We start from the raw sequence: 17,811 nt of genomic DNA on the forward strand, positions 1-17,811 counted from the left end.
CTTTTGACCTATCATTGGAATTTGTGGATTTATTCGATATCTATCGATTTTTAATAAAATGCGACTTTGTAGTACAATTGTCAGTCGGTAAATAAAGCGCAGTGAAAAGAAAAGTTTAGTGCCTTTTACGAAAAGGAACATTGTGAGGCGCAGCTACGGCCGCGATTTTAAATTTATAACACATAGTATAGTGAGTGTGAGTGAGACGGCATATGTTGATGTTGATTAACCCTTAACAGGCCCGTGGGGTTTACAATTTTAAAATAGAATGATTTTACTGATACAGTAATATTTAATTTTTGTGCAGCCATTAATAATTTTGCTTCAAAATGTTTAGTAATATTAAAATGTTCTTTTACATAATATATAAATATTGCTTATAATTCTTTGTGATTTTTTTTATGCTATTTATATAATTTGATATGCAATATGTAATTTTTTTGAGGTTGGAACATAAGGGTTAACAACACATCAAACGAGGTGGAACGTTGTGAGTTGCTGCGGACACCGCAACTCTACGGTTATACCCGATACTAAGTCAGTATGGCTCTCCTCCGGCAGACGCCGCTACTATTAAACGACACGACAAAGAGTGCGTGCGAGAGAGACAGGAAATCAGGCTGAGCGTGACGTCGGGCGCTGCGTAGCCAATGAAAATTGATTTGATCCTGTTGGCTATAAAAATGATCTGATCTGATCCAGATTCAGCAATCTGATAGATATGGTCATTATCTATGATTCTGCGTTTCTAGTTTTCTCAAATCCGCAATATTGTGGATGCAACAGATTTTCGTCCTTTGTGGGGGCGGATGGGGGTGGGGCGAAATTCTGAGATATACGTTTTATAGTGACATCTTAAAAGAGTGTGTGTACCAAATTTGGTTACTCTAGCCTTAATAGTCTCTGAGATTTGTGGTTGCCTCAGATTTTCGTCCTTTGCGGGGGCGGAAGGGGGTGTGGCGAAATTTGGACAGGAAACGGTCAAGGTCCGATATCACAGGAGTGTGGATACCAAATTTGGTTGTTCTGGCTTTTATAGGTTCTGAGATCCTTGAACTCATATTTTGCAATTGGCAAAACCGACCATGAAACCTGTGTGTTAGAGTGAGACAGAGCGAGAAAGAGTGAAATTGTTTTCGTGATTCTGGCTGTAATAATTATACGATCTGGTTCAGATTTTGCACTCTAGAAGATATAGTCATCTTCTACGATTCTGCGTTTTTAGTTTTCTCGTATCGTCAAAATTGTGGATGCCACAGATTTTCGCCCTTTGTGGGGGCGGAAGTGGGCGGGGTAAAGTTTTGAAATATTTTTGGAGCAGTGACATATCACAGAAGTCTGGATCTAAAACATCGTTGCTCTAGCTCTTATAGTCTTTGAGCATTAGGCGCTGAAGGGGACGGACAGACGGACAGACGGACGGACGGACAGACGGACAGACGGACAGACAGACATGGCTCAATCGACTCGGCTATTGATGCTGATCAAGAATATATATACTTTATAGGGTCGGAAACGATTCCTTCTGGACGTTACACACATCCACTTTTACCACAAATCTAATATACCCCAATACTCATTTTGAGTATCGGGTATAAAAATTCGTCCATGAATAGTGTTGTGTTGCTCATGAGTAATGTTTACCCAACACTATCCGCATCAACAATCAAGCATGTACTGACGATAAGGGACAACACGAACGAGCTTCGGCTCTTGACGAGACTGCCGTGTATGATTTCATCATGCCCTACAATAAGTCAGTGCATACTGCACGATGAAGAGTGTGTGTGAGAGTGAGATAGATAGAGAGAGAGGGAGAGAGGGGGAGGGAGATAATGAAAATGAGTAAGCGCGTGAACGGCGTTGCGTAGCCATTGAAAATTAATATTTTCATTCCGGCGTAACTGAGCTTACCTCAGCCGGAAATAGGTCCATCACACAATTATATTTCAAACGACGAGATTCTAAAAGAACTTTAACCCCAAAGAGCAGTCGACATTTTTCAAATACACTCGCCAAGTCGATGGCAAAGCTACACCCACTAGAGAAATCCAGCTTATTTTGTACCTCTATAACTTACCAGGAATAATTCAAATTACATGGCACACCGCTTGTGTCAAATAATGTATCCATTACACTATGAGATGCAAAAATTTAAAAAATATTGGTCATTTTGCAAAATACTGTAAAGGTAAAACAATATGCGACTCGAGTGGCCTTCCTCCCCATGACACAACCCCTTGCTCACGCATACAGTGCGCTACTAGTGCTACCAGTAGTAAAGACTGCCCAAAATATATTTTAGGTTAGGTTAAGGCGGTAGCCGGGGAGGGGGGATAAAAACAGCTCGTTACAGTAGGTCCAGCACGGTATCCAGGGCTTCCCCTGGAGTAGTGCGTAGCCCGCCAGTTATGCATAGCTCTGCCATGCGTTGAACTCTACTGAGTCTGTTGAGACAAGTTCTTTTGTCAAGGGCTGGCCACCATACTACCACTCTATAGAGCATCATTGGTCGTGTGATGGCGGTGTATAGCTTCCGAACTATATACGGGGCCATTCCCCATTTTAGTCCGATTGCTTTCCTCCACTGTCCACTGTGCACTGTGCATTCTTTACTCTATCCTCTATCCGTTTTAGACGGGTTGACATTTGACGGCCTGCATTTGTCTGCCCATCTCGAAATCGTCGTGCGATTACTTGCTATGCACCCACAGTTCGTTCACTGCCACGTTCCATAAGAGGGGCGAGAGGACTCCGCCCTGTGGTCTTCACCCTTCCGAAAGGCATGCCGGGATGCACCCGTGGGAGAATACTCCCTCGTTAAATTTTTTGAGCCAATTATTGGTTTTTGGTCCCACGTGAATCAGTTGGGCAGGGATAATGCCATCTGTCCCCGCAGACTTGTATGGTTTGAAGCTTTTGATCGACCAGAAAATGTTCTCCTGGCTTAGCAGGTTCAGGATGGCATTTGAGCCGACAGAAGACGGCGCGAAGTATATGGGTCTGTTTTTATCGTAGCCTGGGTAGTGAGTATTAAGGAGCAGATTTAGCGACTCATCGCTGGACGTGGTCCAAGATTGGTCGACATTCTTCAAGTAGTCCAGTCTGGGTGTAGTCTTCGAAAGAACTTACGTCAAGAGGCGCGTTTGGCTTTCCTAAGTTCTTTGTTGTAGGTTGACAGACTGGCCTTGTAATCGGCCCAGTTTTGCTCAACGTTTTCCGCCTTAGCTTTATTGAAGAGTCTCCGGGTGGCTTTCCGGAGTTCGCCCAGTTTCAGAGTCTACCATTCAGGTTTCTTCCGGGCTCTGTTCTTGCCAGAGGGGCAGGATTTATCGAGCGCTTTAATGCAGGCGTCGGTGAAGCTCTCCTTCTCGGGTGGGGACTCAGGGAGAACACGACAAAGGCAGTCAGAGTACCGAGTCCAATTTGTCCGCCTGCAGGTCCGGAATTGAACTGGCTTCGTTAATGAAGAGGAGAATACAGTTTCCATGATACTGTGGTCCGAGAAGGAGTGTTTTTCCAGGACCTTCCAGGTTACAATGTTCTCCTCTATCTCATGAGAGGCAAGCGTGTGGTCCAGGACCTCCTTGTGGTTTTTATACCCGATACTCAAAATGATTATTTTGGTATATTAGATTTGTGGTAAAAAAGGATGTGTGTAACGTCCAGAAGGAATCGTTTCCGACCCCATAAAGTATATATATTCTTGATCAGCATCAATAGCCGAGTCGATTGAGCCATGTCTGTCTGTCCGTCCGTCCGTCCATCCGTCTGACCGTCCCCTTCAGCGCCTAGTGCTCAAAGACTATAAGAGCTAGAGCAACGATGTTTTGGATTCAGACTTCTGTGATATGTCACTGCTACAAGAATATTTCAAAACTTTGCCCCGCCCACTTCCGCCCCCACAAAGGGCGAAAATCTGTGGCATCCACAATTTTAAAGATACGAGAAAACCAAAAACGCAGAATCGTAGAGAATGACGCCACCCCCTTCCGCCCCCGCAAAGGACGAAAATCTGTTGCATCCACAATATTGTAGATTTGAGAAAACTAAAAACGCAGAATCATAGATAATGACCATATCTATCAGATTGCTGAATCTGAATCAGATCGGATCATTTTTATAGCCAAAAGGAACAAATCAATTTGCAGTGGTTACGCAGCGCCCGACGTCACGCTCAGACTGATTTTCTGTCTCTCTCGCACGCACTCTTTGTCGTGTCGTTTAACATTAGCGGCGTCTGCCGGAGGAAAGCCATACTAAGTATCGGGTATAACTGTAGAGTTGCGGTGTCCGCAGCAACTCACAACGTTCCCCCTCGTTATATATATAATTAATCTTAATTGCAGCTTATTTGAACATATTATCCTTATTACTTTAGTAGCCTTTATATATGTATATATAACCACTTAGCAGCCATGAGAGCTTGTAGAAAAGTTTAATGAATAAACTGTTTGTAATGAATTCCCGTTAATTGTTGCCGCTATTAAGTGTAGGCCGTTTAACCCGGGAATTGTAGTGACCAATATCGGTGCGTGAGTGAACTGTATAGGTATAAAAACACAAGCCCGGTGATTTAATGTAACTCTTTTTTATTAGCTGCGCGTCCGTCTCTCACAATCGCCATTTACAAAGTGAACTTACTCTCTTATCGATGTTTCTTATCCGATATCTCACTATTGGTATTTCCCACCGAGTGTATCGATGGTGCGGTAAATACCAATGCGCGCTGTATGCTATTTTAAATACTAGTTGAATGCCTCACTAATTATTACCTTGCTACAATTCGGCCATCCTGACCGGAGTGCTCCTGAACTCCTTACATTTAAGTTAGTTTCTAGATAGGTTGATTTATTACAGTTGGGTGTGGTTTACTCTTAAGTTTACGTGTTACAATCATTTTCTTCATTTTGATTCCCTGTGACATTTGCATTATTACCATTTTCAATCCACGGCTTCATATTTGCCACCGCCCAAACTCCTTTATACGGGATCCTTGATTGTTGAAACCCCTCTACATCTTCTAGCAAATACCTATCATTTTTTAACACCTTTGATATCTTATAAGGTCCTTTGAACTTCGGGATAAGCTTTTTAGACACCCCTGTATGAGTGTCGAAATTTCTCACCATAACTAGATCATTATCTACGTACACGTGTGGCTCCCTTCGCTTTGAATTTGTTGCTTGTTTGTTATAAGATTGTATTTTTTCCTGATGAGTGCCTGCTACTGCTCTAATCTTTTCTATATCCCTTGATGTCCGCTGTTCGGTTAGTTCGTCTAGATGATCTTTTAGTAAATCTGAAACCTTTCCTTTTTGTACGACCCCAAACAACATTCTGCTCGGGTGTTCATTAATTGTTCTTTGAATTGTGTTGTTCATCGCGTGTTCTACTGTTTCCACTACCATATCCCAATGTAATCCTTTTTCCGGGTCAACAAGCTTTGCAATCATGGGTCCCAAACTTCTGTTCACCCTTTCTACCTGCCCGTTGGCCTGTGGCGACCCTGTTGCTATCTTTACGTGTTTAACATTGCTCTGTTCTAAGAATTCTTCAAACTCTTTTGACGTGAAACAGCTTCCTCTGTCTGACACAATGCATCTGGGTCTACTGTAAGCTCGGAAATAATCTTTCATTGCAATTACTGCTTCCTTTGTGCTAGTGGTTTTGGTCGTATAAAGTCTTACGAATTTGGTGAACGCGTCTATTACTACTAAAACATGTTTGTTGGCCCTGCCTTTATCGACAGGCCCGAAATGGTCGATATGTACTACCTCGAATGGTCCTGACCCTTTTGGTATGTTGTGTAAAAACCCTTCCTCTTTTCCGTGTTTTGCTGAGTACGCTATGCATTTTAGACAGTTTTCAATGTGTCGCTTGGCTTTATACCTTACGTTTGAGATCCAGTAGCTTTTCGATATAGCGTCAGTCATCTTGTCTATACCGACGTGCCCTAGTTCATCGTGGTACTTATAGAGTACGTGGCCTTCCATTTCCTCGGGTACGCAGAATAGGATAGTATTGTTATCTTTTTTCCTGTATATTATTCCGTTTCTCATCTCATAATGTTTGTGTTCTGATTTCTGTAACGTTTCTCTCAGCTCCATCAGTTTGTTATCTCTGTTTTGGCATATAATTAAATTTTCTTCAAAGGTGTTTGTGTCTACCGTGAGTATCTGAACGGCTCTGCTTAGCGCATCTACGTGTTGCATTCTACTTCCTGACCTGTGTTCTAACTTGTAGTCATAATTTTGTAACTCTAACGCCCAGCGGGCAATGCGTGGATTGAGTTCTTTTTTGTTTAGAGTCATAGTTAGCGCGTTGCAGTCTGTCACTATTTTGAAGGGTATGCCTTGCACGTATACTCTAAACCGTTGTAGTGCATAAATTATCGCTAGTGTCTCCAGTTCAAAGCTGTGGTATTTTGCTTCGGTAATTGTTGTCCGCTTGGAGAAATAAAACACCGGGTGCATTCTGCCATCACCCTTCTTCTGCATTAGAATTGACCCGAAACCTAACGAACTTGCATCGCAATGTAATTCTGTCGGATCTCTGGGATTGTAAAGTGCCAAGATCGGTGCTTCCAACAAATTACTTTTGAGTTGTTCGAAACATTCTAGTTCTACGATACCGAATTCAAACTTCCTGTCTTTTTTGACCAAATCATAAAGGGGCTTAGCTTTCGTAGAAAAATCTTTTACGAACCGTCTAAAGTAAGAACATAACCCTAAGAAACTCTGCACTTCGTTCGTTTTCGTGGGGACTGGGAACCCTTTTACTGCCTGTAATCCCTTCGTATCTGGTTTAATTCCGTTACCCGATATGGAATAGCCCAGGTACTTAACTTCTGACTGTAAGAATTCGCATTTATCAATCCTTAATTCAAGTTTATTCTCTACCAATCGTCTCATCACTTCTTCTAAAATTTCCATGTGACTATCACTATCTTTTGTTGCTACCATAATATCGTCCATGTATATTATAACTTTGTCTTCCTTTACCATATCTGCAAAAATTTTGTTTGTGAATCTTTGAAACACCGCCGATGCATTTCGTAACCCGAACGGCATCCTCAACCATTCGTATTGTCCCATGGGGGTCGTGAACGATGTGTATTTAACTGAATCTTTATGCATAAATACGTGGAAGTATCCATTCTTCAGGTCTAACTTGGTGAAAAGTCTTTTCCCTGACAGTTTATCTAGTAGGTCGTCTATAAGAGGTGTTGGGTAATTGTCCTTTATCATACCTTTATTAAGTGTGCGATAATCGACGCACAGTCTCAACTCTCCCGAATTCTTTTTTACCAGTACTATAGGCGAAACGTATTCTGACTCACTGGTTCTGATGTAACCTTTTTCTGTGTATTCGTCTATCATTTTCTGTACTTGGGCTTTTTCGCTATACGACAGTCTTCTAGGTGGGCAATGAAACGGTTTTTCGTGTTCGAAATTCAACTTCATTTCCCACTTGGTTTGTGGTAAGTTTGGTCTTTCTGCGTTTACATACGCTGTCCTAAACATGTATTTAAGTCGTCCTGCGAGTTCTTGGCTACAATCTGTCCCTACTTTCAACTCCCAGTCGTTTTCTTTGTCTGGATACTGGCTTGGTAGTTCGTTGAAATTGGTTTTTACGCTCTCGCAGGTATCGCTGTCTTCCAGACACTCAACCATTGCAGAACACTCATTTTCTACCTTGCCTCCACTTTCTACTTCATGCTTATTCTCTTTATCACCCTCATCTTTTACTTCACATTCATATTCTCCTAAACACTCATTCTCTATTTTCCACTCATTTTTTTCTAAGCACTCATTTTCTCCTAAACACTCATTTTCTTCTAAACACTCATTTTCTCCTAAACACTCATTTTTTTCTAAACACTCATTTTCTTCTAAACGCTCATTTTCTCCTAAACACTCATTTTTTATTTCACACTCGTTTTTTGTCTCACTCTCCTTCTCCTTGCAAATGTCACTTACAATTTTAAATTTGCATAAATTCATAAAATCCCTACCTAACACAGCCTCATAGCCCATCGACTCGTCTGCCACTACTAGTAATTCAAAGTTGATTCGATTTTTGTTAATAATTACAAAACTGGGTATTTTACCAAAGATGTTAAGTTTGCTATTATTTAGTCCAACATAAGCGTAATCCGCATTTTTATTCAAAATAAATTCAATTGCTCTGTTTTTCTTGTCTTTGTTAAACTTATATAAACTTAAATCATCTTCTTTGATTTCGTTCGAACTTAATCGTGAGCGCTCTTCCACTTTATTTAGGTTATTTTCCGACTGGTGCTCTAGACACGATAACTTCATAAAACTTATTGGGCTCCCTGAGTCGATGAGGCAATCTAAGGACAAGCATTTGTTATTGTAATTGCTAATGTATATATTAAATTTGTATATATAATCGTTATGTACCTTGTACTTCTTTTCGTCACAGTGTGACACCTGGTGACTCATGCTGCCGCATCCGTAGCACGCTCCTCTTTCGCGCTTGGGCTTGCGGCACTCCCCTGCCACGTGGCCCAAAGAGTTGCAGTTGTAGCAGCGAATGGGTGTTGGCGAGGCTCCAGTGTTTGCCCCTTCAGTTGAACCGTACTTCTTTGGCAGCATGATCTTCTCGAACGCCTTGAGTAGTTGATATGGAGCGCCAAAGCACTGCATGTGGGCTTGCCTACGCAGGCCTACATCTGGGATACCTTCGATGACTCCGTCAATAAACTCCTCGTCGTCAATGACTATGCGGGATGCCAGCGACACTTTGGCGTTGAAGTACATCGAGAACTCCTCGCCACGTGCCCATGAACGGGACTCGAACTTGCGACGGAGCAACAGTTTGCTTTCCTTGGGATGGAAAGTGTCTTCCATGACGTTCAACAATTGATCGATTGGCAGCGACATGTGCTCCGGACTCGAATGCAGCCACACCAATGCTTTGTCCTTAAGCTTCGACATTAGCAGCATTAGTAGCTTCTCATCCTTCAGTTTGTTCACTTTTGCGACGGCCTTAAACTGCGCGATCCAAGTTGTGACGTCATCGTTGTTTCCAGAAATGTTGCCATGATATGTTGGCAACATGTCTTTGGCGGCATTTAGCAACATGACGCCAGCGTCATTGTTGGCGGCTGGTGTTGTGTTCTCTCCTCTCCCTTCCTTCTCCCTCTCGCTCTGCAGCTTCAGCAGCTCGATTTGCAGTTTTAACATTTCAACCTCTGCTCGATATTCGCCTTGGTTGTTGTTGTGCCCAGGCGCTTGCGGTGCTTTTTCGTTCTTCTCTTTGCGTTCGCTCTTCGTCGAGTCTTGATCTGCGGCTGCCTCATCTTCCCTCTCGTTCTCGCATGTTTCGGCTGCCGGTGGTCCCTGTCCCCGCAGCTCTACTGGTATTTCGTTAAGTCTCGCTGCCATGGCAGCTTTGCTTCCACCTTTTGGTAGATTGAGGGACTCCAGCCACTCGCGCAGCTGGGCGGCCGAGAACTCCTCCGTGCCGACCAAGTCCGACATGTTTTTTTTTCAGCGATGGCGTCTTCGACGGACGAGAAAATAAAAATTTTCGCTATTTTTCACTGGCGGCGATTGATCGTATCCCACTTCTGAAATTGTAGGCCGTTTAACCCGGGAATTGTAGTGACCAATATCGGTGCGTGAGTGAACTGTATAGGTATAAAAACACAAGCCCGGTGATTTAATGTAACTCTTTTTTATTAGCTGCGCGTCCGTCTCTCACAATCGCCATTTACAAAGTGAACTTACTCTCTTATCGATGTTTCTTATCCGATATCTCACTATTGGTATTTCCCACCGAGTGTATCGATGGTGCGGTAAATACCAATGCGCGCTGTATGCTATTTTAAATACTAGTTGAATGCCTCACTAATTATTACCTTGCTACATAAGGATCATGTGGCGTTGAGATGACGTAACCTAGCAGAAGTAGAGCGTTTATTTTAGGGATCGTTTCCCATTACTCAGCCTATTTGGACCGGTGCGATCAAGGAAGGGTGGGCATACCGAGTTGCAATGACACCGCAAGCAACTCCATGTCGAATTCGTTCCGCTGACTCATCTCCCTACACTGTCTGAACCTTGAAACGCACGCGAAATTTAGTTTTATTGGGTTTGCTTCTAATGCTCGAGCTCGTGACGCGATCTCTCCCTACCCCACCCCCACTCTACCCGACTAACCATGAGACCGACAGCAACGCCTGCATGGATCTCGATCATACCCTCCATCTGCTCGTCTACCGTTTCAGATCCTAGCCTACTGCTTCGTTATCTGTTACACACTACATCCACTTGCCTACACTTGCGGTCGGAATTTTAGGGGGATATGGTTATCTTCTTTTAATCATAATCCACTACTCCATCCATTTGTGCAAGGAGTTCAAGGGACTCCTCATTCAGGACGAGGATAATCTGGAGTCTCTGCCTTGTGACATCCTCCGCCTAGGCCACCTTCCAACCTGGGATTGATTTTATGTCCCCTTTGAACGTCGGCAATATACTGGTTATACAAAAATTTGCTTAAACAAGCAAACTCACTCTTATGCTGCACATATGTACATATGTACATCGCCCAGTCCACACGTTCCCGGGTGTTTGCACATCGTTTAAAGCACTTGTTACGAAGATATTAGATTTCGTATACCACCGTAGCCTATAGGAGCCTTGCACTCTTCTGGAAGCATTGTTACCAATAATACGACGGACCGTATGCAGGAAAACACTATAGGAAGTGTCAGCACTATGACGCGAAAGAACAGAAGCCCAATTAACGTTTAACATACTATGCCGAATAGCATTCAGGCTTACAGTAGAAAAGAAGTATTAATAAAATGGTTCCGCCCAGGGCGAATAAGAATAGAAATTAGCTGAGAATTCCAACGGCATATGATGCATGTCATATTCTGCTATAGGCAGTTCGCAACAGGTAACATGGCAATCTATATCCGAACTAACAAAAACTATTTACTTTGGTTAAGCCCATAATAAAACGAGGGGGAACGTCTTGAGTTGCTGCGGACACCACAACTCTACATTTTGAGATATACGTTTTAAAGTGAGATCTAACAGAAGTGCGGATACCAAATTTGGTTACTCTAGTGATAATAGTCTCTGAGATTTGTGGATGCCCCAGATTTTCGTCCTTTGCGGGGGCGGAAAGGGGTGTGGCGAAATTTTGACGAAACGGTCAAGGTCTGATATCACAGGAGTGTGGATACCAAATTTGGTTGCTCTGGCTCTTATAGGATCTGAGAACCTTGAACTCATATTTTGCAATTGGCAAAGGTTAGGTTAGGCTCAGGCGGTAGCCTGGAGGAGTGATTAAACCCTCCCAAGCTCACTTGGACCTGTAGAAGGTCCGTTGTGGTGCCGCATGGGCGTGTGCCCCTTCCCAGTGCCTAAAAACCGTGGAGAAACAGACTGTTGCAAATTAAGGGCAGTCCCATCCGGAGGCTTGGATGTATCTGGACAAGGTCCCCGGTTTGATTTCCCGGCCCCGAGAATACGAAGACGACGACTTCCAAGGGCCGGGCAGTGGCAGAAGAAGTGGGGGACCGATTCCTCTTCTTCCTCGTCGCGACAACTCCTGCAGAAGTCGTTATGAGGGATTGACAGTCTAGAGGCATGAGTGCCAATCTGCCAGTGTCCCGTAATGGCTCTAGTAACTACAGAGCACTGTGCTCTGCTGAGCTTATACAGCTCGGCTGAGCGCTTCTTCGATCGATATGGCCATATCAATCTTGAGATTTGACAGGAAACGGTTTGCTGCCATCTCCTATTGGCATTTTGCTCGAATAATTCGTGCGTGAGGAGCCTGCACGTAGCCAGAGGCATCGCTACCTGCTTCCTCTGCATAAGGAGAGGAATTGTAGTACCCAGCCTTGCTAGCTCGTCGGCGGCGTCGTTCACCTCGATGTCTCTGTGGCCTGGGACCCATATAAGGAAGAGGTCTAACTGATCTGCGATCTCGTGCAGAGACCTGCGGCAGTCATTTACAGTCGCTGAGTTCGACGATATTGAGCCTAGAGCTTTAATAGCTGCTTGGCTGTCCGAGAAAACGCACACTAAGTGCGTGTCTAGAAGTAGTTTGGAGACGATGGAAATGGCCTCCTTGATGGCTACAACCTCCGCTTGGAACACACTGCAGTGGTCCGGGAGCCTGAAGCAATGACTGATGTTCAGCTCGCTGCAGTAGACTCCGCCTCCCACGCGGCCGTCTAACTTTGAGCCATCAGTGTAGAAGTGAACCGCATTTGCGTGTCCTGGTTCGCCCATCTCCCAGTCATAAGTGGGATTGATACCTGGAAAGGCGTCGAGAGGTGATCACTAGGGACACAATAATCTGTCCTCTCTGGTAATTGCGGGTGTCTCGTCAGGATTCCCGAGTGCCCAACCACGGACGCTTTCCACAGTCTGGCTTCTCTCATTCTGAGTGCGGAAAGTGTTGCCACTTTCTTTCCCATGAGATCTATGGGGAGGAGGTCCAGCACAGTATCCAGGGCTTCCCCTGGAGTAGTGCGTAGCCCGCCAGTTATGCATAGCTCTGCCATGCGTTGAACTCTACTGAGTCTGTTGAGACAAGTTCTTTTGTCTAGGGCTGGCCACCATACTACCACTCTATAGAGCATCATTGGTCGTATGATGGTGGTGTAAAGCCACCGAACTATATAGGGGGTCATTCCCCATCTTAGTCCGATGGCTTTCCTGCAAGTATAGAGGGCTACTGTGGCCTTCTTTACTCTATCCTCTATGCTCATTCCAATCGAGCTTTCTATCGAGGATTAGACCAAGATACTTGGCGTTGTTGCTGAAGATTAGCGCTTCCCCACATAGTCTTGGGGGAATCAGTGCCGGAACTTTGTACTTCCTAGTGAAGAGCACCAGTTCCGTTTTAGACGGGTTGACGCCTAGACCGCATTTGTCTGCCCATTTTGACATCTTCATGAGTGTGCTTGTCAGGCACTCACACAGCGTCTGCGGGAATTTACCCGAGAATGCTATAGCAACATCGTCCGCATACGCCACCACGCGGCAGCCACCCCCCTCTATCTCCCGCAGCAGTTCGTTCACTGCCACGTTCCATAGGAGGGGCGAGAGGACTCCGCCCTGCGAGGTGCCTCTACTAACAAATCTGGTGGACGTTGACGTCCCCAGTGATGCCTCAACCGTCCTGCATTGTAGCATCTGATCGATCAGGCTCACCGTCCGGGAGTCAACCCCCAGGTCCGTCAGTGCACCCGTGATGGCGGTCGGGAGGATGTTATTAAAGGCGCCTTCTATGTCGAGGAAGGCTACCAGGGTGTACTCCTTACAGTTGAGGGACGCTTCTATGATCGATGTGATCGTGTGTAGGGCCGTTTCGGGGGATCTTCCTTTCCGATAGGCACGCTGGGAGTCTGAGAAAGCCGTTCCATCGTCTTCAGAAGGAAGGACGATAGACTTAGGGGTAGTATGCGAGGGCTTGCCTGCCTTGGGGATGAAGACGACTTTGGTATGAAGCCAGGTTTCCGGGATATATCCATGGGAGAAGATTCCCTCGTATATCCTTTTGAGCCAATTAGTGGCTTTTTGTCCAGCGTGAATCAGTTGGGCAGGGATGATGCCATCTGGTCCCGCAGACTTGTATGGTTTGAAGCTTTTTATTGCCCAGGAAATGTTCTCCTGGCTTAGCAGGTTCATGATAACACTTGAGGCAACGGAGGGAGCCGCGATGTAGTGTGGTCTGTTTTCATCGCAGCCGGGAAAGTGGGTGTTAAGGAGAAGATTTAGCTACTCATTGCTGGACGTTGTCCATGATTGGTCGGCGTTCTTCAGGTAGCCCAGTGTGGGTGTAGTCTTCGAGAGAACTTTGCGAAGACGTGAGGCTTCCGAGTTATTCTCAATGTCGCTACAGAACTTACGCCATGAGGCGCGTTTGGCTTTCCTCAGTTCTTTATTGTAAACTGACAGACTGGCCTTGTAATCGGCCCAGTTCTGCTCAGCGTTTTCAGCCTTAGCTTTATTGAAGAGTCTTCGGGAGGCTTTCCGGAGTTCCCTCAGTTTCGGATTCCACCATTCAGGTTTCTTCCGGCCTCTGCTCTTGCTAGAGGGGCAGGATTTTTCGAGCGCCTCATTGCAGGCGTCGGTAAATAGTTTAACAAGATGAGTCGTGGCTTCCGTGGAGATCTCCTCCTCAGGTGGAGTCTCAGGGAGAACACGACAGAGGTGGTCTGAGTACCGAGCCCAGTTTGTCCGCCTAAGGTTCCGAAATTGAGCTGGTCTCGGTAGTGAAAAAGAGAATACGGTTTCCACGTACCTGTGGTCCGAGAAGGAGTGCTCTTCCAGGACCCTCCAGGATACGATGTTCCCTTGTAGCTTATGAGATGCAAGTGTAAGGTCCAGGACCTTCTTGCGGTTTTTAATAATGAAGGTGGGATCACTCCCCCTATTTAAAAGGACCATCTGAGTGGTCAGTAAATAGTTGAAAAGGTACTCACCCCTTTCGTTGGTGTCAGTGCTTCCCCACTGGCAGTGGTGTGCGTTGGCGTCGCACCCTACGATTAGGCCGGTGTCCTTGGCCTCGCAGTCTGTGATTAGCGCCTTGAGCGCAGATTCTCAGTAAGCACCCCTGGCCTTCGAGGCTCACTGCTGTTTGGTCTTCATTGCTGAAATTTGGGAGCAAAAATAAGTGCAAATCTCTTTTTGCAAGGATGCAGGTGCGAGTTTTACCTGCGGAGTCAGCTACGTATAGCTTATAGTCAGGAGTCCTCAGACCAGAGACCCTGTTTCCGAGGATCCAGGGCTCCTGAATGAGGACTATGTCGGCTCCACCCTTGGCTAGGTGGAGCAGAAGAGCAGCGCATGCTGACTTACAATGGTGGAGGTTTATCTGCAGGAGTATCAGTGACATTCCTGAGGTCCACCTCCACCATTGTCCTGTCGTGGTCGCTCTCCGAAGAGTCCAACTCCTCCCCGACCCCGATGTGCTTGAGATCCCTAGTGAGATCGCTCACGTCTGACACGTAACCATCTAGGATGTCATCCGACACCACTGATGCCACGTCTGACACCGCAGGCTTTGGAGTCGGACTTGTACGGTACTACGACTACCTTCTTGTAGCCGTAGTCCACAGCGCCCTCCGTGTCGTGGACAAGTCTGACCGACTCCTCGTTCAGGACGAGGATGATTTGGCGCCTCTGCCCGTTGCTCTCCTCTACTTTGGCCACCTTCCAATCCGCTGTGGGCAGGTGGGGGTTGCAGACCTGCAGAATCCGGAGAATCTTATCCGGCTCTGCAGGCTTCGCCGAGACCCACGCTCTGGCCCTCGGCTTGCTGGGGATGTCCTACTACTTCACGACCTCCAGCAGAGCTCCTGGGTAGACCTCCTTGAGCGATGCTACCGCCTTCGCGTAGAGTGCCGCCGAGCGAGCATCTTGGCAGGCGATGGCTTTCACCCTGCCTTTGTGCCACCCGGCGTCCTCACACTTGGGCGGTGGTCCTCCATTCTCCACCAACTCCTGGAGGAAACGGCCTTGGAGCTCGTTTTCCACGAGATGCCACTTGTCCCTAGGGATCTGCCCGTCTTTAGAGCCCCTGTCTAGGACTCCAATCAGGGTTTTTCCCCTTGCCACCTCGGCAAACGAGCGGTTGCTCAGTGTCTTCGTCCTCTTGGCCTGTTGGACTTGTGTGGCGGTGTCCTCCGCCGAGCGTTGCCGCTTGCTTGGGGCCTTGGCTGTGGCCTTTCCAGCTTTGGCTGGCTGGTAGTCGGCAGGACTGTCTTGGCCCATCGCCGCGATTCGATTCCCTGGCAGACGCCAGGAACACCGGGTCGTCGTTGCCCAGGATGAAGGCCGCACGTCTTTTGTCTTGGAACTTGGGCCTATCTTTCGAGGCAAAGGCGCCGCCTGCCGGGGTTGTCAAGGGGTACCCGGTCCCAAGGGGTCCGCCAGCCGCGATATCGCTCTGCATGGTCGCCCCCCCGGTAACCGGGTCGCCCTTGGGGCCACCCGACGTGGATTGGCCCGATTGGCTTTTCGGTCCTCTCCTCACAGCGCCTGCTGCCTCGAGACGGTGGAGCGACTTAGTCTCCTTCCCCGTCTTTTTGGGCACTGGTTTCGCAGATGCGTTTGTAGAGGGATGGTCTTTTCCCTCCGGCACTTTAGGAGGAGTGCCGTGCTCCTTTGCGGTGTTTTTTGTTTTGATATTTAAATTTGATATATTTGATCCCACGAGTAGTCGGGAAGGGGTTAGTCGCCCGGGGCATAGCCCGCGCGCCCCGGGAAGCGTTATTAAAACTGGAGGTCTGCAGGTATCCAGAGTCCGCATATAAGCGACCGAGCACCCCGTCGGCCATGCATCCCTCGGCATATGACAGTGTCACCTTTCACTGCGAGTTTTCTTCTCTCCGCCCGACTACAATTAGCCAGCATCCTGGCAGAGACATGACCGTACCAGGACCTGTTTCCAGCCGCCCTCACGGGGAGAGTATAGTCGCACTTCCGCCGGTGTGTACAGTTACGGCGGGTGCCGGTTCGCTCGTGCCCACCTGTATCCTATGACGCGGAGCACAGTCGCCTTGGATCCAGGGCAAGCCATGAACCCGAGGCGCCTGTGCCCCGTTCCGAGTCTACAGTTGTGACGAACCGACCCGACATCCGTTTATCCCCCTGACGTCTGACGGCCGCAATTGGCAAAACCGACCATGAAACCTGTGTGTTAGAGAGAGACAGAGCGAGAAGGAATGAAATTGTTCTTTATTCTGGTTATAATACGATTTTACGATTCTGCGTTTTCAGTTTTCTCGTATCTTTGAATTTGTGGATGCCACAGATTTTCGCCCTTTGTGGGGGCGGAAGTGGGCGGAGCAATGTTTTGAAATATACTTGTAGCAGTGACATATCACAGAAGTCCGGATATAAAACGTCGTTGCTCTTGGTCTTATAGTCTTTGATCACTAGGCGCTAATATGGACGGACAGACAGACAGACAGACGGACGGACGGACGGACGGACGGACGGACAGACGGACAGACAGACAGACAGGGCTCAATCGACTCGGCTATTGATGCTGATCAAGAATATATATACTTTATGGGGTCGGAAACGATTCCTTCTGGACGTTACACACATCCATTTTCACCACAAATCTAATATACCCCAATACTCATTTTGAGTATCGGGTATATCGAGGGGGAACGTTGTGAGTTGCTGTTGCGACCGCAACTCTACATTTATAACCATTTATACATAGTCAGTATATTGAGTACATTGAGTGACAAAGATGGCGTGCGGGAGAGACAGAAAACGTGTCTGAACGTGTCGTCGGGAGTTGCGTAGCCACATTTTCAGTGGATTTGTTTCTTTTGGCTATACAAATTATCCGATCTGATCCAGATTCGGCAATCTTGTATTAATTCGTAACATAATTCATGGAATTTTGAAATGGAAACTGCACATGTGTGCACCCGTGCATTGTCCAGGTGGAAATGCCGTCGATTCTTTTTAAAATCCTCATTTAATCGACCCTATAAGTTGGTATAATATTCGCATTTGATTGTTTTACCCTTTTGAAGGTGTTCAAAGTAGATAATACCGTGTGAATCCCAAAAACTGTCGAAAAACAGTCCAAGGTTCACCGTGGCATTCTTCGTCCCAGATGATTTGACTGCTGTTTGGTATGTGTTGCGGTGGATACACGTTTTTATCCACCGCTACGAAACTTCGCAAATAATCGTCCTTATTGTGGTTTAATACCGCCAAATATTCCTGCGAAGTTGTTACACGATTGCGTTTATAGTCGATTGCGAGCAAACAAGGCCCC

At 46.4% G+C, this 17,811-nt stretch overlaps 1 protein-coding gene across 1 annotated transcript; it reads right to left on the reverse strand.

Moving 5' to 3' along the window:
• Positions 1–7,947: 7,947 nt before the first annotated feature.
• LOC117184877 (uncharacterized) lies at positions 7,948–9,736 on the reverse strand. Its single transcript, XM_033383971.1, has 2 exons — positions 8,430–9,736; positions 7,948–8,359 (listed from the first exon to the last, which is right to left on the reverse strand). The coding sequence occupies exons 1-2, from the start codon at positions 9,510–9,512 to the stop codon at positions 8,330–8,332; spliced, it is 1,113 nt and encodes a 370-aa protein (XP_033239862.1). The 5' UTR covers positions 9,513–9,736; the 3' UTR covers positions 7,948–8,329.
• Positions 9,737–17,811: the final 8,075 nt, after the last annotated feature.

Source organism: Drosophila pseudoobscura, chromosome X, assembly GCF_009870125.1.
Source record: "Drosophila pseudoobscura strain MV-25-SWS-2005 chromosome X, UCI_Dpse_MV25, whole genome shotgun sequence".
NCBI classification, from domain to species: Eukaryota; Metazoa; Arthropoda; class Insecta; order Diptera; family Drosophilidae; genus Drosophila; species Drosophila pseudoobscura.